Raw genomic sequence first — 26,310 nt, 5'->3', positions numbered from 1 at the left:
AGGAAACATGCTCTCCACATCCACTCTATCTGTGTCCTCTGGTCCTAGACTCCCTCACTATAGGAAACATCCTCTCCAGATCCACTCTATCTGTGTCCTCTGGTCCTAGACTCCCCCACTATAGGAAACATCCTCTCCACATCCACTCTATCTGTGTCCTCTGGTCCTAGACTCCCCCCACTATAGGAAACATCCTCTCCACATCCACTCTATCTGTGTCCTCTGGTCCTAGACTCCCCCCACTATAGGAAACATCCTCTCCACATCCACTCTATCTGTGTCCTCTGGTCCTAGACTCCCCCCACTATAGGAAACATCCTCTCCACATCCACTCTATCTGTGTCCTCTGGTCCTAGACTCCCCCCACTATAGGAAACATCCCTTGGTCGCCGCCCGAACTGCTGAGTTCCTCCAGGATTTTGAGTGCATGATCAAACTTTCTCAGCCCGACTGCGCCGTGCGGACATGGTAAGATGGCCTACTCACTTCTTTCCTGCTTGACCACCGTCTTCTGTATAGTTGACCTGCTTGACACTTGACCAGAAGACTGACCCCTGAAAAACAAAGGGGCAGAGTGTGACCTTGCATTACGGGAAGGGCTGGGAGTGGGAGGAGGTCAAGACTTCCAATTAAATATTGCCTGCCACAGAACCTGAGCACACATCTCACATCACATCGCAGGTAAAGCCCACCCCACCATCGAGCAGATCTACAATGAAGAAAATAGCATCTGTCATCAGTGACCCCACCATCCAGACCAGGCTGTCTTGCCATTGTTACCATCAGGCAGGAGGTACAGGAGACCCAAGACCCACACCACCAGGTTCAGGAACAGTTATTAAACCTCAACCCTCAGGAAGGAGGTACAGGAGCCTCAGGTCCCACACCACCAGGTTCAGGGACGATTATGAGCCCTCAACCATCAGGAAGGAGGTACAGGAGCCTCAGGTCCCACACCAACAGGTTCAGGGACGATTATTACCCCTCAACCACCAGGCTTCACTCACCCCAACTCTGAACTACAACTCTTCCACAACCTACAGGACTCTGCATTAATTTACTTTTTCTAAACATTTGCACAATTTGCCCTCTTTTGTACATTCTTTAATCAGTCTTTGTTACGTATAGTTCTTCATCTACTCGATTGTATTATTTTACTTCCATGTCAACAGCTGAGTCTCTTCCCAGGGCAGAAATGGTAACATGAGGGGCAATACGTTTTAGGGGAGGAAAGTATTGGAGGGTTGTCAGAGGTAGGGTTTCTTTTTGACAGAGAGTAGTAGGCATTTGGAATGCCCTACAGGGGCGGTGGGAAAGGCAGAAGCATTTCACGAACTGAGGAATCTCTAAGATAGGGACAGGGATAATGGGAAAATGTAGGAAGGAAGGGTTGGATTGATCTTACAGAAGGTTAGAAGCTTGGCACAACATTGTGGGCTGAAAGGCCTGTCCTGTTCTATGTTCTAGGACTGGATTGTACTCAGGTTCGAGTCTGCTCTGGCGAGTTGCTTACCCGGAGCCGCCCAGCAGCCTGCGATAGGTCTCAATTTCCGCCTCCAGTCTGCTCTTTATGTTCAGAAGCCGCTGGTACTCCTGGCTCATGGACAGGATCTTGGCGCGGAGATCGCCCAACGCTCCTTCCAGACCGTTGATGGTCATCTGCAGATTGGCCCTCTCACCGGAGAAGCGCATGTCAACCTCGTTCAGGTTACCCTCCAGCGAGGCGATCTGGGGGCAAGAGGTGGGCGGTGAGAGGGGGATTTCCAGTGACCGGGCTGCGCCCACCCCAACTCCCGTCCTTCTACAGACGCGCGGTAGAGAGCATCCAAACAAACTGCATCACCGCTGGGTATGGGAACTGCCCAGCAGCACACAGGAAGACTCGACAATGGGTATTCAAAATTACCCAACTCTACACCGGCCCCAGCCTACCGACCATCCGTATAGAGAAAGGTACTGGAAACAGGGCCGGGAACATCATGAAGGATGACACCCACCCTGCACCCTCCCACTCCTGTCAGGGTGGAAGCTGTGTAGCGTCCATGCTAGGACCTCCAGACACAAAAAACAGTGACTTTCCCCCAAGCAGTGAGGCTGATCAACAACTCCACCCCTAACCCACCCCTTCACACACCCCAATCACACACTGACCAACCCTTCCACACCCCCAATCACTCACTGTCCCACCCCTCCACACCCCCAATCACCCACTGACCCATCCCTCCACACCCCCAATCACCCACTGACCCATCCCTCCACACCCCCAATCACCCACTGACCCATCCCTCCACACCCCCAATCACCCACTGACCAACCCTTCCACACCCCCAATCACCCACCGACCCACCCCTCCACACCAGCAATCACCCACTGACCAATCCCTCCACACCCGCAATCACCCACTGACACACCCTTCCACACCCCCAATCACCCCCTGACCCACCCCACTACACCCCCAATCACCCCCACCGACCCACCCCTCCACACCCCCAATCACCCACTGACCCACCCCTCCACACCCCCAATCACCCACTGACCCATCCCTCCACACCCCATTCACCCACTGACCCATCCCTCCACACCCCCAAACACCCACTGACCCACCCCTCCACACCCCCAATCACCCACTGACCAACTCTTACACACCCCCAATCACCCAGTGTCCCACCCCTCCACACCCCCAATCACCCACCAACCCACCCATCCACACCCCCAATCACCCACTGACACACCCATCCACACCCCGAATCACCCACTGACCCACCCCTCATCATCCACTGACGCACCCCTCCACACCCCCAGCCACCACTACTTTATTAATTGCTGTTAGAGTCACCTCATGTACAGACACTCCTGTACCCTGCGTCACTTTGCGGACATAGAACCTTTGCGAATAATCAATCAATCAATCAATGAATAGCTGGGTGGCTGCCTGGCCTCCCCCAGCGCCAGCCCAGCCCGGTGGGTTACTCACAATGCTTTGCATCGTGCTCAGCTCGGTCTCCAGCCCCTGACAGCTGTGCCTCAGTTCAGTCAGTCTGGATTTCTCCCCATCGAGGGCACTCGTGTTGACGCTGATCTCCTGTTGCACAGCTGCAAACTGAAACAGTTGAAAGTAAATTTTTATTGTCAAACCACATGTACCACACAACTACACTGTTGATGTCCAAAACTCGTCTGCGAAAGGTGTGTTGTGGGGGGTGGGTGTCGTCGGGCACGTGTCTAAAACCCCCACACTCCCCCATCCCGGGACCTACAGTTGCTCCAAAGACCTCACGCTGGGGAGAGGAAGGAAAATATGGGATATACATCTGGGGTCAACTTGAAAGACTGGGCCACAACATCGGACTCTGGTGAGCGGCTGTCAGCTGCCGATTCTGCAGTAGGGGTGATGGGCCCTCTGCGAACCCAGAGGTGGTGAGTGCATTTGAATGATGGGGTAAGTGAAGTCAGCCCCTCTGATTCATGGTTGATGGTTGAGGGGTGATAACTGTTCCTGAAGCTGGTGGTGAGGGTCCTGAGACTCCTGTAACTGCTTCCTGATGGCTGAGGGGCAATAACAGTTCCTGAACCTGGTGATGTGGGTCCTGGAGCTCCTGTACTGCCTTCCTGATGGCTGAGGGGTAATAACTGTCCCTGAACCTGGTGGTGTGGGTCCTGGGGCTCCTGTACATTCTTCCTGATGGTTGAGGGGTAAAAACTGTTCCTGAAACTGGTGGTGTGGGTCCTGGGTCTCCCGTACCTTTCCCCTGATGGGAGCAGTGAGACGAGAGCATGATCTTGTTATGAAGAATAGTGATAAAGTTTCCCAAGGAAGGAAATTGGGGAGAATGGGGGAGGGGGAGGTTGAGGTATGGGGACCCTCAGTGAAACCTGGCAGAGTGGATAGACTTGCAACAGCGTAAATCCCTGGTTAGACCACTCTTGGAGAATTGTGTTTCTTTCTGGTCACCTCATTGCGGGAAGGATGCAGAGGAGATTCACCAGGATGCTGCCTGGATTAGAGAGGGTGCAGAGGGAGATCCACCAGGATGCTGCCTGTTTTAGAGAGGGTGCAGAGGAGATTCATCAGAATGCTGCCCGGATTAGAGAAGGTGCAGACGAGATTCACCAGGATGCTGTTTGGATTAGAGAGGGAATAGAGGAGATTTATCAGGAAGCTTCCTGGATTAGACAGGGTGCAGAGGGGATTCACCAGGACACAGCCTGTATTAGGGAGGGTGCAGAGGCGATTTACCAGGATGCTGACTGGATTAGAGAGGGTTTAGAGGAGATTCACCAGGTTGCTCCCAGGACTAGAGAGGGTGCAGAGGAGATTCACCAGTATGCTGCCTGGATTAGAGAGGGTGTAGAGGAGATTCACCAGGATGTTGCCTGGATTAGAGAGGGTGCAGAGGATATTTGCAAGGATGCTGCCTGGATTAGAGAGGGTGCAGAGGAGATTCACCAGGATGCTTCCTGGATTAGAGAGCATGTCTTATGATGATAGTGAGCTGGGATGTTTCTCTTTGGAGTGAAGGAGGATGAGAGTAGGCTTGACAGAATTGTGCACAATGGTAAATGGCACAGATCCAGTGGACAGCCAGAGATTTTTTCCGCCCGGGTGGAAATGGCTAATGCAAGGGGGTAAATTTTAAGGTGACTGGTGGAGAGTGTAGGACTGGATGTCAGAGGCAAGTTCTATCCACCGGGATTGGTGGGTGCAAGGAATGTGTTACCAAGGGTGGTGGTAGAGGCAGATTTAGTAGGGACATGGAGGAAACTTATAGATTGATACATGGATGGAAGAAAGAATGGAGGAGGGTGGGTTAGATTGATATTGGTGTTGGTAAAAAGGTAGGCACAACTTCATGGGCTGAGTGCCCTGTATTCTGCTGTAATGTTCGATGTTCTGTAGGAAAAGCTATAGTTGCCTGCTCGCTGGTGGGGAAGGTAATGGATAATTTGATCATTTGGGAACCAGTGGGATGGTGAGGGAGGAAATGTTTCTTGAATTGGGGTGGTGGGACAGAGTCTAAAGTTTGGAGACAGGACGTTCCAGAGAATCGTCACCGAGTCTTCCTTTCAAACAGCACAGAAAGAAGCTGATCAGCCCAGTGGCTCCAGAGGGGCAAAGTTAAACAGGAAGCACATGGATGTGTAGGAATCTGATTTCTTTTCTGCCTTGACAACTGATCGTGTGTCAAATGTTAACTTTAAATCTACAGAAGATGGCACTGAGAGATTGAGTGAGGATCGGCTGTGAAGGGATAGAACCAGCATGATGGTCTGAATGTCCTCCTCCTTTCCGTGTGGGGCTTAAACCTGGAATTCTGAGGGTGACAGGTGCGAGGGCTAGGTGTTGAGTCATCGTGTGATGGTGCAGAGATCGGGGTGGGATGACACCGTAACGGCTGACAAGGTGCTAATACATCATGTGGGGTGGGGTGGGGGGAGCTTCAGACCGGGGAGTTGAATTCCAGCGGCGTCTCTGAGGCAGCTGCTCATTCTGCCCAAGATCTCTGACTTCTCCAGTTTCCTCCGGTATTCCAAAGACAGGGCGGTATGCAAGGGCTCAGGGTAAATTGTCCTCTGACTAGATTCGGGTTGAGAGGAAAATTGGATGGGCCATTATGAATTGGGAGAGAAGATGCCACGGGCCGAAAGGCCTGAATATGCCCCTATACCCTGCGGTCACCTGGACGTGTGAACAGGTGGGTGGATGGGCCGCGGGGCTCGAAGGGACAGGGAGGGCCTGTTCGGCGCGGAATCTGGGAATAAGTCCCTGTTACCTGCTGCTTGTACCAATCGTCAGCGTCTGCCTTGTTCTGGGTGACCATGGCTTCATACTTCGTCCGAATTTCTGCCAGAACCTTGAGCAAGTCCACGGAGTCTTCAGCTGTGACATCGACAGAAACGTTGCCAGTCATCTGGGACTTCAGGCTCCTGAGCTCCTGCAGGAAGGAAGAATACGCAGCGATTTCACCCTCTGATTCTCGGCAGTGACACGGAACAGAAACGACTCACAATGTTTGGGCAGTTACGCCCATTGCTTACATCTTCATGGTTTTTCCTGATGTAAATGAGCTCCTCTTTCAGGTTCTCAATCTCGGTCTCCAGTTGGCTCTTCACGAGGGTGAGGTTATCCAACATCATGCGCAGACCATTGATATCGTTCTCAACGGACATCCTGATGGACAACTCAGTTTCAAACCTATCGAGATGGGAAAAGAGCAGGAGATTCTGGTCATCGGTGGCCAGGGCTGAAGTCGTTAAGCTTTTCCTGCACCAAACTATACAAGATATCTGGGCCTGTACTCACAGGAATTCAGAAGAATGAGGGGTGACTTCATTTAAACGCATCGAATGGTGAAAGGCTGAGATAGAGTGGATATGGAGAGGATGTTTCTTATAGGGGAGGAGTCTAGGATCAGAGGACACAGATAGACTGGATGTGGAGAGGATGTATCCTATCTTGGGGGAGTCTCGGACCAGAGGACACAGATAGAGTGGACATGGAGAGGATGTTTCCTACAGAGTGGATGTCTAGGACTAGAAGACACAGATAGAGTGGATGTGGAGAGGATGTTTCCTATAGTCGGGGAGTCTAGGACCAGAGGACACAGATAGAGTGGATGTGGAGAAGATGTTTCCTATAGTGGAGGAGTCTAGGACTAGAAGACACAGATAGAGAGGATGTGGAGAAGATGTTTCCTATAGTGGGGGATTCTAGGACTAGAAGACACAGATAGAGTGGATGTGGAGAGGATGTTTCCTATAGGTGGGGAGTATAGGAGCAGAGGGCATGGGCTCAGAATAGAGCAGCATCCTTTTGGATGGGAGATGAGCCCCCCATTACTATCTGGTTTTCCACCCCTGTGCTTTGACAAAGACTAAAAACATTTGCCAAAAAGAGTTTTGATTTCTCTGCATAGATGCTGACTGACTTGCTGAGTTCCTCCAGGAGAGACAGTGCAGTATGTGTCTGTCTGTCTGTGAGCCTATGCATGTCTGAGCGCCTGTGTCTGTCCGTGTCTGCTTTTCTCTGTTCCCAAGGTGGGGAAAAGGGAACTTCTAATTGTTAGATTGAGATCTCTGTCAGTGTTTCACATGCCAAGTTTGTTCGGATACCAGTGTCACTGTATTGTATTTGACTTTCTGGAAAGCATGAGACTTTTTATAATATTATTCCAGTTTTTTTTTGCGCGGGGGGGAGGGGGAGAATACAGTGGGTCTACTTCCTGTTTCTTTGCCTCATACTCCAGCCCAGTAGGTGGCGGTAATGGACCTTATTCTGGTCCGCCAGTCGCCATTAAACTTCCCGAGAAGAAGACGACGACCTGGAGGACTCATTTGGTCCATTGTCCGCCCTTCAGCGGAAGGGAGAGGGGCCGGAGGAGGCAGACGCGGTCAATTGGACCCCTGTACTCGCATCGGCCGGCTCCGTACTAACTTGGCCTTGAAGTCTTCCGCCGCCAGTTTGGAGTTGTCCACTTGGAGCATGATTCCGGAGTTGGCGAGGATCAAGTCGTTGATCTGTGGGAGACAGGAGGTGGAAATGTACCGGGTGGAGCAAGGGGGACGTGGGGAAACACAGGCACATTGTCCCGTCTGGAACAATGGAAGCCAGACTGGAATGGCGGCACACAGTCGATGGGCTGAATGGCCTCGTTCTGGTCAGGTGTCTAATGGCCAACCTCCTCGCACCTTGACATCTCTCCCACTCCCGCCGCACACACAGACACGCACACACACACACCCACTGCGGGGAGGGGGAGCTTTTTCCGGGCTCTTACCTGGTCGCGGAGACCCTTGATGGTGGCCCAGTACTCGCTGTAGTCGCGGGTGGTGGGACCCGCCTGTTGGTAGTACTCCCGGATCTGAAGCTCCAGTTCGGCGTTGGACTTCTCCAGGAAGCGCACCTTCTCCAGATACGCCGCCAGCCGGTCGTTCAGGCCCTGCATGGTCTGCTTCTCGTTCACCAAGGCGGAGGAGGAGATGCTGTATCCGCCGCCGTACCCGCCGCCGAACCCGCCGCCGAACCCGCCGCTGTACCCGCCGCCGAACCCGCCGCTGTACCCGCCGCCGAACCCGCCGCCGGATCCGTACGCCATGCTGGCGCTCAGTCCCATGCCGGCGCCCAGGGCTGAGCCCAGGCCGTAGCTGGAGGCTCGACTGCTGGACACTCGGCTCTGGCCGAAGCCGTACGCACTGCCTCCCCGCATGCTTGAGGAGACCCCGGACACGCTGCGGGACCCCCAGCTCTGACCGCCGCTGCTGCTTCTGACGCTGGTCCGCATCTTGTTCCTCAAGCCTTACACCGAGCCACTGGTGTGCGGCCACCTCCTTCTCGCCTCTTTATATCCTCATCCCGAGCCGGGCCACCGCCCGGAGAGAGAGAGGGAGATAAAAGAAAGCGCTGGGCGTGGAGCGGGACCGCCGCCTGGGGCTCCTTGGAGGGTCTCGAGTTACGGGGGACACACCCAGAGTCCGGATCCCACGATCCCGCCGCCTCCCACGGCCGCGGAGCAGATCTGATCCATTCTGGAGAAGAGAGAGAAAAAGTTTCACCAAGTTTATTTGTTCAAGTGCAAGAGTTTAATTGTCGTTCAACCACACTCCCGAAATCAGCCAAGCCCACAGCGTTCCTCCGGGACCCGGGGAGCAAAACACGTTACCGACCCGTACACAGCATAAAGTTAACGACGGCGGGAAAGCACACGGCTATAACATACAATGATATATTTAAAAATAATGACTGGTGTGGGGTTTGGTTCAACATTAATCGATCTCTGTAGCAATGCCGGTGAAGGTGCCAGTAACAGCGGGGAAACCCGCCTCGTTCTCAGTCCCTGCGAGTCAGTCGGGTGTGTTGGATTTCAAAGAGAGATTTCAGACAGCGAGCTGAGGGTCAGCGGGATTACAACGGTGGGAGTGTTGGGGGAGCGAGGGAGGTAGGGAGACCACTGTGTAAGGGTCTTCCGCTTCTGGAGAGTGAGGGGCGGAGTTGAGTGAGGAAGACCCCCTCCCAAGTCTTGCCGTAGCCCTTTTCTCACGGTTACCGTCAGGGAGGAGGTACAGGAGCCAGAAGACACACACTCAGCGATTCAGGAACAGCTTCTTCCCCTCTGCCATCAGGGAGGAGGTACAGGAGCCTGAAGACACACACTCAACGATTCAGGAACAGCTTCTTCTCCTCTGCCGTCCGTTTCCTAAATGGCCATTGAACTTTGGACACTACCTCACTTTTTAAATATATGCTATTTCCGATTTTCATTTATTCAATATACGTTTACTTATTTATTCATTATTATTATTTTATTCCTCTATATTATGCACGACACATGCCGGCGATGATAAACCTGATTCTGAATGGCAAAGGGGCTCTTGGCTTTAAATAATCCCAGTCATTCAACACCACTTTCAACAGTGAGCTCCCAGCGGTGAGGGTGCAGGTTCTGCAGCGTGCTTTGGAGAAGGGGTTGGGGTGGGGGAACGAAGGCGGAAGCGCAAGGCGAGACACTGAGAGTGTCGCGGTCACGCACCGCAGAGCCCAGTTGGTGACGGCGACTCGGGACGCTGGACACGGACTGCCGAGGTCGGGAGTGGGAATTGTCCCGGCGCAACGGCTCCCCCGCCCGCCGCACAGTTTTCTCACTGTCATTGGATTCTTCAGAAAGCCAACAGAACACCACTTAACGCGTTCAGTATGCATGTGAGACGGAGAAGCCTTTTCACCGTCTATTCTTGTCCTGGTGAGGGGTCTCGGCCCGTAACGTCGACTGCGTATTCCTCTCCATAGATTCTGCGTGACCTGCTGAGTTCCTCCAGCATTTTGTGTGTGTTATTCTTGTAAAGTTTTAAATTATGAATGAAGTGTACTTTAATTAAAAGAGTTTGGGGATGTAACAACGACCGGAGGTCAGGGAGAGGGGCGGGCAAGGACCCAGCGCTTAAAGGGCGAAAGACTTTTCCCGGCAGAGACCCAGCGTGGGTGTGGGGGAGGGAGAGGGTGTGGGACGCGCAGCTCCCGTCCCGTTCATAGTGGATGTACGGTCAGTTGTTAACTTTAAAACGGGTCATCGGCACAATTTGTTGAGTGGAAGCGGGAGGAGATGTCTCGGCCAGTTCGGTTCCTTCAGGTTGTCAGAGCCGGGGTTGGGAGTGGGGACAAGCTCCCATTATCGATTAAATGCTCCCAACGGCGTGCGTCTCACATACCCTCTGACAACCAAGTCCAGCTCCCAGCCTTCACGTGTGATTTAGATACAAAGCCCGGCGGAAGGGTTTCTACCGACAGGAGAACGGGCAAAGTTGGGTTACTGGCACCTTAAAACCAGTCGCTCCGGCAGATGGGGCTCGTCAGCCGCGGTTGGCAGCTCAACGAGGAGAAGGAAAACTCTGATCTCAAACCTCCCGCTGCCTTGCTGCTCGACCCACTCATGGGGACGGCTTCGGGAGTAAAACGCGAGGGGAAAAAATCCAGAGCTGGAGTCCTACGGTGACGGGCGACCCACGCTACGCCGCGGGGGCCAGGCTGTATCTACGAGTCTGTGGTGGCCAGTGCGATCATGTTTGCTATTGTGTGCTGGGGCAGCAGGCTGAGGGTAGCAGACACCAACAGAATCAACAAACTCATCCGTAAGGCCAGTGATGTTGTGGGGATGGAACTGGACTCCCTGACGGTGGTGTCTGAAAAGAGGATGCTGTCCAAGTTGCATGCCATCTTGGACAATGTCTCCCATCCACTACATAATGTACTGGGTGGGCACAGGAGTACATTCAGCCAGAGACTCATTCCACCGAGATGCAGCACAGAGCGTCATAGGAAGTCATTCCTGCCTGTGGCCATCAAACTTTACAACTCCTCCCTTGGAGGGTCAGACACCCTGAGCCAATAGGCTGGTCTTGGGCTTATTTCCTGGCATAATTTACATATCAGTATTTAACTATTTATGGTTCTATTACTATGGTGCAACTTATTTATGGTGCAAATGTAAAGAAAACCAATTTCCCCCAATCAATAAAATATGACTATGACTATGACTGACGGCAGAGGGGAAGAAGCTGTTCCTGAATGCTAAGATAATTTGCACTGCTTACTTTATATCAATATAGACATGTTTTGCAACACCCACTGACCCACGCCTCCACACCCCCAATCACACACTGACCCACTCCTCCACACACCCAATCACGCACTGACCCACCCTCCACACCCCAATCACTCACCGAGCCACCCCTCCACACCCCCAATCACCCAATGACCCACCCCTCTACACCCCCAGTCTCCCACTGACACACCCCTCCACAACCCCAACCACCCACTGACCCACCCCTCCACACCCCCAATCACCCACTGACCCGCCCTCCACACGCTCATTCACCCACTGACCCACCCCTCCACACCCCCAATCACCCACTGACCCACCCCTCCACACCTCCAATCACCTACTGACCCACCCCTCCACAGCCCGAATCACCCACTGACCCACCCCTCCACACCCCCAATAACCCAATGACCCACCCCTCCACACCCCCAATCTCCCATTGACCCACCTCTCCACACCCCCAACCACCCACTGACCCACCCCTCCACACCCCCAGACACCCACTGACCCCCTCCACACAACCAATCACCCACTGACCCACCCCTGCACACACCCAATCACCCACTGATCCACCCCTCCACAGCCCCAATCACCCACTGACCCACCCCTCCACACCCCCAATCACCCACTGACCCACCCCTCCACAGCCCCGATCACCCACTGACCCACCCCTCCACATACCCCCAATCACCCACTAACCCACCCCTCCACAGCCCCAATCACCCACTGACCCCTCACACCCACCCCTCCACCCCCAATCACCCACTGACCCACCCCTCCACACCCCCAATCACCCACTGACCCACCCCTCCACACCCCCAATCACCCACTGACCCAGCCCTCCACACCCCCAATCACCCACTGACCCACCCCTCCACAACCCCCAATCCCCCACACCCACTGTGACCCGCTGAACCCCCCTCCATATACCCAATCACCCACGGACCCACCCCTCCACACCCCCAATCACCCACTGACCGAACCCTGCACAGTCCCAACGTTTTAGTTTCGATTCCCATCTCGATTTGTCGGTCCGCAGCCTCCTCTTGCGCCGGGATGAGGCCACACTCAGGGTGGAGGAGCAACAGTTTGTATTCCGTCTGAGTGGCCTCCAACCTGATGGTGTGATGAACGTCGATCCTCTCCGAACGTTGTTGGAGAAATATTATAAGATACTTCAAGACCCCATAGCAGGAAAAAATATAAGGACACAAACGTGGCGTGTTGGAGAAGGTGTGGCTCCAATGAGGCAAATCATTTCCATAGTGTTTGGGATTGCCCTAAATTAAGTTTATATTGGGAAGTTATTCACAGGACATTAGTTAAGGTATTTAAAACTGAGATAACTCTGAACTTTGAGACTCTCTGCCTGGGGCATGTATTGTTTTTGGAGCAGAAGGAAGATATAAAGCTGCTACAGGCCCTTTTAGCGGCAAGTAAGAAATCGATCACCATAAAGTGGTTTAATACAACTTCACCTACATTCGAAGATTGGCATGAAATCGTTTTGGAAATATTTAAAGTGGAAAAGATGAGCTACTCTCTGAGAATTCAAACGGCAAACTTATTATCAATTTTGGAATATATTTATTGAATTTATAACCCCAGAGCGAGCAGACTTTAGATGACTCTCCCAGTGGTTTATACTGCTTGTCCATCCAACATAATATCAGTGTTAATGTAAGCACCGTTGGCTCGAATGTTTACTGTTCTTTTTTTTTTGGAAAATGTGGAAGTAACTCAAGTAAAGAAAAGATCTGGGGAAATTTTGGACCAGAAAGAAATGGACCAGAAGAGATACATGGAAATTAGTATTCAACCACTATTATTCATATTTTTTATAACTACTATTACCACTGTTTAGTTTAATAAGGTGGAATTACAATTGCACATTTACATCTATTTGAGTGTCAAATTATTTTCTATATTATCTCAAAGTGCACTTGTGATTGAATAAATTAAAATTGATTTAAGCACATCAAAAATGGAGAAGGTTATATATGAGAAAAGGAACAACGATTTCTCAAACCTCTAATGAAAATAAAATAATAATCCCTCCCTCTCCCATCTTGTATTCCCCACTCAGGCCCATTTCCACCTCTCCCCTGGGACCTCTCCTCCTCCTCTTTCTTCAGTTGTCCACTCCCTTTCCCTATGCAAATGTTTTACTGCTGAGGCAAATGTAACGGCTTCTGTGTAATGTTCCATGGGTAAGGGAATGGTTTCTCTGTAGCAGCAACGTTTGGGTTATGGCTCGAGATAACGGGGCTTTGGAATGTACCTTATCCAATGCGAGAAATGTTGTTCTTTCTTGTGAGTCTGGAAGAGGGATTTTCGGGGTCTTTCGTTGGGGAGCGAGGACTCGGATGAAGAGATTCGGAAGACCCCCGGACGGAGTTGGCTGAGGAGCGAGGGTCCAAGGGACAGCTCTGCTCGGAGGTCGACGGGAGCAAATGAATGGACAGTGAGTTCCAACGATGTGCAATAGACTTTTTCCTTAAAATGGCACTTTTTTCTTATTACTTTCTTTACTAACCCTCTGTCCAGATTAAGGAGAGTCCTATCTGCAGGCCGAGAAGAAATGGGGAAGACATAAAACAAGTACAGAACTTTTGCTACTTAAGAAGCTAAGTGACGTCAGATGGCAGGGGCGACATGGACATCAAAAGAAGTAACAGGGATGGTATAAGACACCTTTTCAAGAATGAAGAGTATACTGACCAACATGAAACTAGGCATGACAACCCACCTCAGAGTCCTGAAATGTTACTTTTATCTAGCTATGTTATATGGCTCAGAATGTTGGACAATATCTAGTAACACGAGGAAATGAACTGAAGAAGCAGAGATGTGGTTTTTGAGGAGAATGCAAAGAATATCTGCGACGAAACGAATATCTAAAGAGGATGTCATGAACAGAGAAAGCACAAAAAGAGAATGTATGAGATCATGAAAAGGCAACGTAACATGATTGGACATGTGATTAGGAAAGAGGAGTTAGAATGCACGGTAATTATGGGAAAGATTGAAGGGAAGAAGGCAAGAGGAAGGCAAAGACAAATGATGATGGAGACAGCAGCCAGAGAACTGGAAATGAATACCAATGAATTGATCCACTTGACCCGAAACAGGAGTGTGTGGGCCATGGCAGTCAGAGCTCAAACTGGACAAGGCACCTGATGATGATGACGATCCAGATTAAGATTTATAAACTTCAGCCATTTAATTGCATACGGTGTACTGTCAGATACTTTGCGGTGCGGATTTGTAACCAGGCAACACATCACGCAGCATCCACACAAACGAGATTTCTCAGTTTTCGCGGAACCAGGAGTTGTTTTCCCCCAGACGAACACGTGCTGCCCGAGCCCGAGGGTTACACCTATCGGATCACTTCCTCTCCAGCCCTTCACCTTTCCCACCTGACCAGCCTATCACCTTCCAGCTGTCCTCCTTCCCACTTCACTTCCAGTCCCGAAGAAGGATCCCATCCCGACGCGTCAGCTGCTTGTTCATTGGCCTAAACGCTGCCCGGCCCTGACGATTTGCTCCAGTGTTTTGTGTGCGGGATGAAAGGTGGTTTTCTAAGGGGAACACGGGGTGGGGTGGGAAGATCTTCTTCACTCCAGTGTGTGGTGAGAGTGTGGAAGGTGCTGCCCAGCGCAAGTGCTGGATGCAGTTTCGATTGTGACGGCTAAGAGAAGTTTGGATGGGTACGTGGATGGGAGGCGTATGGAGGGTTGTGGTCCCGGAGCAGTTCGATGTGATTAATAGTCCAGCAGGGACTAGATGGGCTGAAGGGCCTGTTTTTGTGCACTATCACTCTGTAACCTCACAAGGTCTCAGCCGAGAGGCGGGGTCAGTGGTCGTTTGGAAAGTTTTGGAGCACAGAACAGATTCCTTAATATGGCTGGTTGTCAAAGCCTTTATTCACGTCTCAGTGATACAGAAAGCAGAAAAATCACTTGATATCTGTGTTAAGCCATGCACGGAAGTCTCCCCCTTGCTGTTTTACAAGGCCCCCACGCCATCTTGATTAATTTATCGCCTCCATACGAGAAGAAACCACTTTGCCGTTCACAACCTCCTCCACCACGGTGAACGTCTTGGTCTGACTTGAAACAACGGGCTCTGAAATGAAAACCAGTCAGTCAGAGATCTCACGGGACGGTCGCCTGATACAGTCACCAACCAGCCTTCTCAAGACTATCAGAGATAGGAGCAGATTTGGGCCATTTGGCCCATCGAGTGTGCTATGCCATCCCATCATGGCTGATTTACTATCCCTCTCAACACCGTTCTCCTGCCTTCTGCCTTCTCCCCGTAACCTTGGACGCCCCGACTAATGAAGGATCTATCAGCCTCCAGTTTCCCGAAACACTGCACGGTGAATCTGTGTGATTCGTTGCCACTGACGGCTGTGGACGTCAAGTTATTGGGGTAGACTTAAAGCAGAAATAATGCGCCTAATTCGGCTTGATGTACCAAATGATCTTAAATGTACCAAATGACTTAGCCTCTGTAGTTGTCTGTGGGAATGAATTTCACAGACTCACTGCCCCCTGGCTGAATAAATTCCTCCTCTTCCCTGTTCTGAAGAGACATACTTGTATTCTGAGGCTGTGCCCTCTGGTCCTAGATTCCTCCACTGCAGGAAACACCCTCTCCACATCCACTCTGTGTGTGTCCTCCGGTCCTAGACTCCCCCACTAGAGGAAACATCCTCTCCACATCCAATCCATCTGTGTCCTCTGGTCCTAAACTCCCCCACTATAGGAAACATCCTCTGCACATCCACTCTATCTGCGTCCTCTGGCCCTAAACTCCCACACTATAGGAAACATGCTCTCCACATCCACTCTATCTGTGTCCTCTGGTCCTAAACTCCCACAGTATAGGAAACATGCTGTCCACATCCACTCTATCTGTGTCCTCTGGTCCTAGACTCCCCCACTATAGGAAACATCCTCTCCACATCCACTCTATCTGTGTCCTCTGGTCCTAGACTCCCCAACTATAGGAAACATCCTCTCCACATCCACTCTATCTGTGTCCTCTGGTCCTAGACTCACCCACTATAGGAAACATCCTCTCCACATCCACTCTATCTGTGTCCTCTGGTCCTGGACTCCCCCACTATAGGAAACATCCTCTCCACATCCACTCTATCTGTGCCCTCTGGTCCTAGACTCCCCCACTATAGGAAACATCCTCTCCACATCCACTCTATCTGTGTCCTCTGGTCCTAGACTCCCCCACTATAGGAAACATCCTCTCCACATCCACTCTATCTGTGTCCTCTGGTCCTAAACTCCCACAGTGTAGGAAACATGCTCTCCACATCCACTCTATCTGTGTCCTCTGGTCCTAGACTCCCCCACTATAGGAAACATCCTCTCCACATCCACTCTATCTGTGTCCTCTGGTCCTAGACTCCCCCACTATAGGAAACATCCTCTCCACATCCACTCTATCTGTGTCCTCTGGTCCTAGACTCCCTCCACTATAGGAAACATCCTCTCCACATACACTCTATCTGTGTCCTCTGGTCCTAGACTCCCCCACTAGAGGAAACATCCTCTCCACATCCACTCTGTGTCCTCTGGTCTTAGACTCCCCCAATATAGGAAACATCCTCTCCACATCCACTCTGTCTGTGTCCTCTGGTCTTAGACTCCCCACTACAGGAAACATCCTCTCCACATCCACTCTATCTGTGCCCTCTGGTCCTAGACTCCCCCACTATAGGAAACATCCTCTCCACATCCACTCTATCTGTGTCCTCTGGTCCTAGACTCCCCCACTGTAGGAAACATCTTCTCCACATCCACTCTATCTGTGTCCTCTGGTCCTGGACTCCCCAACTATAGGAAACATCCTCTCCACATCCACTCTATCTGTGTCCTCTGGTCCTAGACTCCCCCACTATAGGAAACATCCTCTCCACATCCACTCTATCTGTGTCCTCTGGTCCTGGACTCCCCAACTATAGGAAACATCCTCTCCACATCCACTCTATCTGTGTCCTCTGGTCCTAGACTCCCCCACTATAGGAAACATCCTCTCCACATCCACTCTATCTGTGCCCTCTGGTCCTAGACTCCCCCACTATAGGAAATATCCTCTCCACATCCACTCTATCTGTGTCCTCTGGTCCTAGACTCCCCCACTATAGGAAACATCCTCTCCACATCCACTCTGTCTGTGTCCTCTGGTCTTAGACTCCCCCACTAAAGGAAACATCCTCTCCACATCCACTCTGTCTGTGTCCTCTGGTCTTAGACTCCACACTACAGGAAACATCCTCTCCACATCCACTCTATCTGTGTCCTCTGGTCCTAGACTCCCCCACTAGAGGAAACATCCTCTCCACATCCACTCTATCTGTGTCCTCTGGTCCTAGACTCCCCCACTGTAGGAAACATCTTCTCCACATCCACTCTATCTGTGTCCTCTGGTCCTGGACTCCCCAACTATAGGAATCATCCTCTCCACATCCACTCTATCTGTGTCCTCTGGTCCTAGACTCCCCCACTAGAGGAAACATCCTCTCCACATCCACTCTATCTGTGCCCTCTGGTCCTAGACTCCCCCACTATAGGAAACATCCTCTCCACATCCACTCTATCTGTGTCCTCTGGTCCTAGACTCCCCCACTAGAGGAAAAATCCTCTCCACATCCACTCTATCTGTGTCCTCTGGTCCTAGACTCCCCAACTATAGGAAACATCCTCTCCACATCCACTCTATCTGTGTCCTCTGGTCCTAGACTCCCCAACTATAGGAAACATCCTCTCCACATCCACTCTATCTGTGTCCTCTGGTCCTGGACTCCCCCACTATAGGAAACATCCTCTCCACATCCACTCTATCTGTGCCCTCTGGTCCTAGACTCCCCAACTATAGGAAACATCCTCTCCACATCCACTCTATCTGTGTCCTCTGGTCCCAGACTCTCCCCCACTATAGGAAACATCCTCTCCACATCCACTCTATCTGTGTCCTCTGGTCCCAGACTCTCCCCCACTATAGGAAACATCCTTTGGTCGCCGCCCAAACTGCTGAGTTCCTCCAGGATTTTGAGCGCATGACCAAACTTTCTCAGCCCGACTGCGCCGTGCGGAGACGGTAAGATGGCCTACTCACTTCTTTCCTGCTTGACCACCGTCTTCTGTATAGTTGACCTGCTTGACACTTGGCCAGAAGACTGACCCCTGAAAAACAAAGGGGCAGAGTGTGACCTTGCACTACGGGAAGGGCTGGGAGTGGGAGGAGGTCAAGACTTCCAATTAAATATTGCCTGCCACAGAACCTTAGCACACATCTCACATCACATCACAGGCAAAGCCCACCCCACCATCGAGCAGATCTACAAGGAAGAAAATAGCATCTGTCATCAGTGACCCCACCATCCAGACAAGGCTCTCTTGCCATTGTTACCATCAGGCAGGAGGTACAGGAGACCCAAGACCCACACCACCAGGTTCAGGAACAGTTATTACCCCCTCAACCATCAGGCAGGAGGTACAGGAGCCTCAGGACCCACACCACCAGGTTCAGGAACAGTTATTACCCCACAACCATCAGGAAAGAGGTACAGGAGCCACAGGACCAACACCACCAGGTTCAGGAACAGTTATTTACCCTCAACCCTCAGGAAGGAAGTACAGGAGCCTCAGGACCCACACCACCAGGTTCAGGAACAGCTATTACCCTCTCAACTAACAGGCTACTGAAGCAGGTTGAAGAACTTCACTCAGCCCAACTCTGTACTACAACTCTTCCACAACCTACAGGACTCACTTTCAAGGTCTCAACAACTCATGTTCTCGGTATTAATTTACTTTTACTCAACATTTGCACGACTTGCCCTCTTTTGTATATTGTACATTTTTTAATCAGTCTTTGTTATGTAGAGTTTTCCATCCATTCGATTGTATTATTTTACTTCCCTGTCAACAGCTGAGTCTCTTCCCAGGGCAGAAATGGTAACATGAGGGGCCACACCTTTTAGGGGAGGAAAGTATGGGAGGGTTGTCAGAGGTAGCGTTTCTTTTTGACAGAGAGTGGTAGGCATTTGGAATGCCCTACAGGGGCGATAGGGAGAGGCATAAGCATTTAGGGAACTAAGGAATCTGTAAGATAGGGACAGGGATAAAGGGAAAATGTAGGAAAGAAGGGTTGGATTGAACTTACAGAAGGTTAGAAGCTTGGCACAACATTGTGGGCCGAAGGGTCTGTCCTGTTCTATGTTCTAGGACTGGATTGTATTCAGGTTCGAGTCTGGCCTGGCGAGTTGCTTACCCGGAGCCGCCCAGCAGCCTGCGATAGGTCTCAATTTCCACCTCCAGTCTGCTCTTTATGTTCAGAAGCTGCTGGTACTCCTGGCTCATGGACAGGATCTTGGCGCGGAGATCGCCCAATGCTCCTTCCAGACCGTTGATGGTCATCTGCAGATTGGCCCTCTCACCGGAGAAGCGCATGTCAACCTCGTTCAGGTTACCCTCCAGCGAGGCGATCTGAGGGCAAGAGGTGGGCGGTGAGAGGGGGATTTCCAGTGACCGGGCTGCGCCCACCCCAACTCCCGTCCTTCTACAGACGCGCGGTAGAGAGCATCCGAACATGCTGCATCACCGCTGGGTACGGGAACTGCCCGGCAGCACACAGGAAGACTCGACAATGGGTATTCAAAATTGCCCAACTCTACACCGGCCCCAGCCTACCGACCATCCGTATAGAGAAAGGTTCTGGAAACCGGGCCGGGAACATCATAAAGGATGACACCCACCCTGCACCCTCCCACTCCTGTCAGGGTGGAAGCTGTGTAGCATCCATGCTAGGACCTCCAGACACAAAAAACAGTGACTTTACTCCAAGCAGTGAGGCTGATCAACAACTCCACCCCTAACCCACCCCGTCACACACCCCAATCACCCACTGACCAACCCTTCCACACCCCCAATCACTCACTGTCCCACCCCTCCACACCCTCAATCACCCACTGACCCATCCCTCCACACCCCCAATCACCCACTGACCCATCCCTCCACACCCCCAATCACCCACTGACCCACCCCTCCACACCCCCAATCACCCACTGACCCATCCCCCCACACCCCATTCACCCACTGACCCATCCCTCCACACCCCCAATCACCCACCGACCCACCCCTCCACACCAGCAATCACCCACTGACCAATCCCTCCACACCCGCAATCACCCACTGACACACCCTTCCACACCCCCAATCACCCCCTGACCCACCCCACTACACCCCCAATCACCCACCGACCCACCCCTCCACACCCCCAATCACCCACCGACCCACCCCTCCACACCCCAAATCACCCACTGACCCACCCCTCCACACCCCCAATCACCCACTGACCCACCCCTCCACACCCCCAATCACCCACTGACCCATCCCTCCACACCCCATTCACCCACTGACCCATCCCTCCACACCCCCAAACACCCAATGACCCACCCCTCCACACCCCCAATCACCCACTGACCAACCCTTACACACCCCCAATCACCCAGTGTCCCACCCCTCCACACCCCCAATCACCCACCAACCCACCCATCCTCACCCCCAATCACCCACTGACACACCCATCCACACCCCCAATCACCCACTGACCCACCCCTCATCACCCACTGACGAACCCCTCCACACCCCCAGCCACCACTACTTTATTAATTGCTGTTAGAGTCACCTCATGTACAGACACTCCTGTACCCTGCGTCACTTTGCGGACATACAACCTTTGCGAATATTCAATCAATCAATCAATAGCTGGGTGGCTGCCTGGCCTCCCCCAGCGCCAGCCCAGCCTGGTGGGTTACTCACAATGCTTTGCATCGTGCTCAGCTCGGTCTCCAGCCCCTGACAGCTGTGCCTCAGTTCAGTCAGTCTGGATTTCTCCCCATCGAGGGCACTCGTGTTGACGCTGATCTCCTGTTGCACAGCTGCAAACTGAAACAGTTGAAAGTAAATTTTTATTGTCAAACCACACGTACCACACAACTACACTGTTGATGTCCAAAACTCGTCTGCGAAAGGTGTGTTGTGGGGGGTGGGTGTCGTCGGGCACGTGTCTAAAACCCCCACACTCCCCCATCCCGGGTCCTACAGTTGCTCCAAAGACCTCACGCTGGGGAGAGGAAGGAAAATATGGGATATACATCTGGGGTCAACTTGAAAGACTGGGCCACAACATTGGACTCTGGTGAGCGGCTGCCAGCTGCCGATTCTGCAGTAGGGGTGATGGGCCCTCTGCGAGCCCAGAGGTTGTGAGTGCATTTGAATGATGGGGTAAGTGAAGTCAGCCCCTCTGATTCATGGTTGATGGTTGAGGGGTGATAACTGTTCCTGAAGCTGGTGGTGAGGGTCCTGAGACTCCTGTAACTGTTTCCTGATGGCTGAGGGGCAATAACAGTTCCTGAACCTGGTGATGTGGGTCCTGGAGCTCCTGTACTGCCTTCCTGATGGCTGAAGGGTAATAACTGTCCCTGAACCTGGTGGTGTGGGTCCTGGGGCTCCTGTACATTCTTCCTGATGGTTGAGGGGTAAAAACTGTTCCTGAAACTGGTGGTGTGGGTCCTGGGTCTCCCGTACCTTTCCCCTGATGGGAGCAGTGAGACGAGAGCATGATCTTGTTATGAAGAATAGTGATAAAGCTTCCCAAGGAAGGAAATTGGGGAGAATGGGGGAGGGGGAGGTTGAGGTATGGGGACCCTCAGTGAAACCTGGCAGAGTGGATAGACTTGCAACAGCGTAAATCCCTGGTTAGACCACTCTTGGAGAATTGTGTTTCTTTCTGGTCACCTCATTGCGGGAAGGATGCAGAGGAGATTCACCAGGATGCTGCCTGGATTAGAGAGGGTGCAGAGGGAGATCCACCAGGATGCTGCCTGTTTTAGAGAGGGTGCAGAGGAGATTCATCAGAATGCTGCCCGGATTAGAGAAGGTGCAGACGAGATTCACCAGGATGCTGTTTGGATTAGAGAGGGAATAGAGGAGATTTATCAGGAAGCTTCCTGGATTAGACAGGGTGCAGAGGAGATTCACCAGGACACAGCCTGTATTAGGGAGGGTGCAGAGGCGATTTACCAGGATGCTGCCTGGATTACAGAGGGTTTAGAGGAGATTCGCCAGGTTGCTCCCTGGACTAGAGAGGGTGCAGAGGAGATTCACCAGTATGCTGACTGGATTAGAGAGGGTGTAGAGGAGATTCACCAGGATGTTGCCTGGATTAGAGAGGGTGCAGAGGAGATTTGCGAGGATGCTGCCTGGATTAGAGAGGGTGCAGAGGAGATTCACCAGGATGCTTCCTGGATTAGAGAGCATGTCTTATGATGATAGTGAGCTGGGATGTTTCTCTTTGGAGTGAAGGAGGATGAGAGTAGGCTTGATAGAATTGTGCACAATGGTAAATGGCACAGATGGAGTGGACAGCCAGAGATTTTTTCCGCCCGGGTGGAAATGGCTAATGCAAGGGGGTAAATTTTAAGGTGACTGGCGGAGAGAGTAGGACTGGATGTCAGAGGCAAGTTCTATCCACCGGGATTGGTGGGTGCAAGGAATGTGTTACCAAGGGTGGTGGTAGAGGCAGATTTAGTAGGGACATGGAGGAAACTTATAGATTGATACATGGATGGAAGAAAGAATGGAGGAGGGATGGGTTAGATTGATATTGGTGTTGGTAAAAAGGTTGGCACAACTTCATGGGCTGAGTGCCCTGTATTCTGCTGTAATGTTCGATGTTCTGTAGGAAAAGCTATAGTTGCCTGCTCGCTGGTGGGGAAGGTAATGGATAATTTGATCATTTGGGAACCAGTGGGATGGTGAGGGAGGAAATGTTTCTTGAATTGGGGTGGTGTGACAGAGTCTAAAGTTTGGAGACAGGACGTTCCAGAGAATCGTCACCGAGTCTTCCTTTCAAACAGCACAGAAAGAAGCTGTTCAGCCCAGTGGCTCCAGAGGGGCAAAGTTAAACAGGAAGCACATGGATGTGCAGGATCTGATTTCTTTTCTGCCTTGACAACTGATCGTGTGTCAAATGTTAACTTTAAATCTACAGAAGATGGCACTGAGGGATTGAGTGAGGATCGGCTGTGAAGGGATAGAACCAGCATGATGGTCTGAATGTCCTCCTCCTTTCCGTGTGGGGCTTAAACCTGGAATTCTGAGGGTGACAGGTGCGAGGGCTAGGTGTTGAGTCATCGTGTGATGGTGCAGAGATTGGGGTGGGATGACACCGTAACGGCTGACAAGGTGCTAATATATCATGTGGGGTGGGGTGGGGGGAGCTTCAGACCGGGGAGTTGAATTCCTGCGGCGTCTTTGAGGCAGCTGCTCATTCTGCCCAAGATCTCTGACTTCTCCAGTTTCCTCCGGTATTCCAAAGACAGGGCGGTATGCAAGGGCTCAGGGTAAATTGTCCTCTGACTAGATTCGGGTTGAGAGGAAAATTGGATGGGCCATTATGAATTGGGAGAGAAGATGCCACGGGCCAAATGGCCTGAATATGCCCCTATACCCTGCCGTCACCTGGACGTGTGAACAGGTGGGTGGATGGGCCGCGGGGCACGAAGGGACAGGGAAGGCCTGTTCGGCGCGGAATCTGGGAATAAGTCCCTGTTACCTGCTGCTTGTACCAATCGTCGGCGTCTGCCTTGTTCTGGGTGGCCATGGCTTCATACTTCGTCCGAATTTCTGCCAGAACCTTGAGCAAGTCCACGGAGTCTTCAGCTGTGACATCAACAGAAACGTTGCCAGTCATCTGGGACTTCAGGCTCCTGAGCTCCTGCAGGAAGGAAGAATACGCAGCGATTTCACCCTCTGATTCTCGGCAGTGACACGGAACAGAAACGACTCACAATGTTTGGGCAGTTACGCCCATTGCTTACATCTTCATGGTTTTTCCTGATGTAAATGAGCTCCTCTTTCAGGTTCTCAATCTCGGTCTCCAGTTGGCTCTTCACGAGGGTGAGGTTATCCAACATCATGCGCAGACCATTGATATCGTTCTCAACGGACATCCTGATGGACAACTCAGTTTCAAACCTATCGAGATGGGAAAAGAGCAGGAGATTCTGGTCATCGGTGGCCAGGGCTGAAGTCGTTAAGCTTTTCCTGCACCAAACTATACAAGATATCTGGGCCTGTACTCACAGGAATTCAGAAGAATGAGGGGTGACTTCATTTAAACGCATCGAATGGTGAAAGGCTGAGATAGAGTGGATGTGGAGAGGATGTTTCTTATAGGGGAGGAGTCTAGGATCAGAGGACACAGATAGACTGGATGTGGAGAGGATGTATCCTATCTTGGGGGAGTCTCGGACCAGAGGACACAGATAGAGTGGACGTGGAGAGGATGTTTCCTACAGAGTGGATGTCTAGGACTAGAAGACACAGATAGAGTGGATGTGGAGAGGATGTTTCCTATAGTCGGGGAGTCTAGGACCAGAGGACACAGATAGAGTGGATGTGGAGAAGATGTTTCCTATAGTGGAGGAGTCTAGGACTAGAAGACACAGATAGAGAGGATGTGGAGAAGATGTTTCCTATAGTGGGGGATTCTAGGACTAGAAGACACAGATAGAGTGGATGTGGAGAGGATGTTTCCTATAGGTGGGGAGTATAGGAGCAGAGGGCATGGGCTCAGAATAGAGCAGCATCCTTTTGGATGGGAGATGAGCCCCCCATTACTATCTGGTTTTCCACCCCTGTGCTTTGACGAAGATTAAAAACATTTGCCAAAAAGAGTTTTGATTTCTCTGCATAGATGCTGACTGATTTGCTGAGTTCCTCCAGGAGAGACAGTGCAGTATGTGTCTGTCTGTCTGTGAGCCTATGCATGTCTGAGCGCCTGTGTCTGTCCGTGTCTGCTTTTCTCTGTTCCCAAGAGGGGGAAAAGGGAACTTCTAATTGTTAGATTGAGATCTCTGTCAGTGTTTCACATGCCAAGTTTGTTCGGATACCAGTGTCACTGTATTGTATTTGACTTTCTGGAAAGCATGAGCCTTTTTATAATATTATTCCAGTTTTTTTTTTGCGCGGTGGGGAGGGGGAGAATACAGTGGGTCTACTTCCTGTTTCTTTGCCTCATACTCCAGCCCAGTAGGTGGCGGTAATGGACCTTATTCTGGTCCGCCAGTCGCCATTAAACTTCCCGAGAAGAAGACGACGACCTGGAGGACTCATTTGGTCCATTGTCCGCCCTTCAGCGGAAGGGAGAGGGGCCGGAGGAGGCAGACGCGGTCAATTGGACACCTATACTCGCATCGGCCGGCTCGGTACTAACTTGGCCTTGAAGTCTTCCGCCGCCAGTTTGGAGTTGTCCACTTGGAGCATGATTCCGGAGTTGGCGAGGATCAAGTCGTTGATCTGTGGGAGACAGGAGGTGGAAATGTACCGGGTGGAGCAAGGGGGACGTGGGGAAACACAGGCACATTGTCCCGTCTGGAACAATGGAAGCCAGACTGGAATGGCGGCACACAGTCGATGGGCTGAATGGCCTCGTTCTGGTCAGGTGTCTAATGGCCAACCTCCTCGCACCTTGACATCTCTCCCACTCCCGCCGCACACACAGACACGCACACACACACACCCACTGCGGGGAGGGGGAGCTTTTTCCGGGCTCTTACCTGGTCGCGGAGACCCTTGATGGTGGCCCAGTACTCGCTGTAGTCGCGGGTGGTGGGACCCGCCTGTTGGTAGTACTCCCGGATCTGAAGCTCCAGTTCGGCGTTGGACTTCTCCAGGAAGCGCACCTTCTCCAGATACGCCGCCAGCCGGTCGTTCAGGCCCTGCATGGTCTGCTTCTCGTTCACCAAGGCGGAGGAGGAGATGCTGTATCCGCCGCCGTACCCGCCGCCGAACCCGCCGCCGAACCCGCCGCCGAACCCGCCGCTGTACCCGCCGCCGAACCCGCCGCCGGATCCGTACGCCATGCTGGCGCTCAGTCCCATGCCGGCGCCCAGGGCTGAGCCCAGGCCGTAGCTGGAGGCTCGACTGCTGGACACTCGGCTCTGGCCGAAGCCGTACGCACTGCCTCCCCGCATGCTTGAGGAGACCCCGGACACGCTGCGGGACCCCCAGCTCTGACCGCCGCTGCTGCTTCTGACGCTGGTCCGCATCTTGTTCCTCAAGCCTTACACCGAGCCACTGGTGTGCGGCCACCTCCTTCTCGCCTCTTTATATCCTCATCC

General features: G+C 52.1%; 2 protein-coding genes across 2 annotated transcripts in view; both read right to left on the bottom strand.

Annotated features, from left to right (window-relative positions):
- Positions 1-26,310, bottom strand: part of LOC134340212 (uncharacterized) — a 150,068-nt gene that overhangs the window by 89,383 nt on the left and 34,375 nt on the right. The window contains exons 21-37 of the mRNA XM_063037187.1: positions 25,747-26,238; positions 25,404-25,486; positions 24,007-24,163; positions 23,742-23,903; positions 20,945-21,070; positions 19,395-19,609; positions 18,237-18,304; positions 15,147-15,221; positions 9,525-9,649; positions 8,452-8,523; positions 7,776-8,279; positions 7,433-7,515; positions 6,037-6,193; positions 5,772-5,933; positions 2,975-3,100; positions 1,514-1,728; positions 487-554 (exon numbers count right to left, since the gene is read on the bottom strand). Coding sequence (XP_062893257.1) covers positions 487-554; positions 1,514-1,728; positions 2,975-3,100; positions 5,772-5,933; positions 6,037-6,193; positions 7,433-7,515; positions 7,776-8,279; positions 8,452-8,523; positions 9,525-9,649; positions 15,147-15,221; positions 18,237-18,304; positions 19,395-19,609; positions 20,945-21,070; positions 23,742-23,903; positions 24,007-24,163; positions 25,404-25,486; positions 25,747-26,238 — 2,890 coding nt within the window. The remainder of the gene's footprint in view (positions 1-486; positions 555-1,513; positions 1,729-2,974; positions 3,101-5,771; positions 5,934-6,036; positions 6,194-7,432; positions 7,516-7,775; positions 8,280-8,451; positions 8,524-9,524; positions 9,650-15,146; positions 15,222-18,236; positions 18,305-19,394; positions 19,610-20,944; positions 21,071-23,741; positions 23,904-24,006; positions 24,164-25,403; positions 25,487-25,746; positions 26,239-26,310) is intronic.
- Positions 15,090-26,187, bottom strand: LOC134340604 (keratin, type I cytoskeletal 19-like). Its single transcript, XM_063038040.1, has 8 exons — positions 25,747-26,187; positions 25,404-25,486; positions 24,007-24,163; positions 23,742-23,903; positions 20,945-21,070; positions 19,395-19,609; positions 18,237-18,304; positions 15,090-15,221 (listed from the first exon to the last, which is right to left on the bottom strand). The coding sequence occupies exons 1-8, from the start codon at positions 26,161-26,163 to the stop codon at positions 15,127-15,129; spliced, it is 1,323 nt and encodes a 440-aa protein (XP_062894110.1). The 5' UTR covers positions 26,164-26,187; the 3' UTR covers positions 15,090-15,126.

Source organism: Mobula hypostoma, chromosome X1, assembly GCF_963921235.1.
Source record: "Mobula hypostoma chromosome X1, sMobHyp1.1, whole genome shotgun sequence".
In the NCBI taxonomy this organism is placed as follows: Eukaryota; Metazoa; Chordata; class Chondrichthyes; order Myliobatiformes; family Myliobatidae; genus Mobula; species Mobula hypostoma.
Note: the sequence above shows the minus strand (reverse complement) of the source record. Positions and strands in the feature narration are given on the sequence as shown.

Coding starts and splice junctions, on each gene's coding strand:
- LOC134340604 (XM_063038040.1), bottom strand. CDS start 26,163: ATGCGGGGAGGCAGTGCGTACGGCTTCGGCCAGAGCCGAGTGTCCAGC. Junction 25,487..25,746: donor TCAAGGGTCTCCGCGACCAG/GTAAGAGCCCGG, acceptor TGTCTCCCACAG/ATCAACGACTTGATCCTCGC. Junction 15,222..18,236: donor GGTGGTCAAGCAGGAAAGAA/GTGAGTAGGCCA, acceptor TTTTCATTTCAG/AGCCCGTTGTTTCAAGTCAG.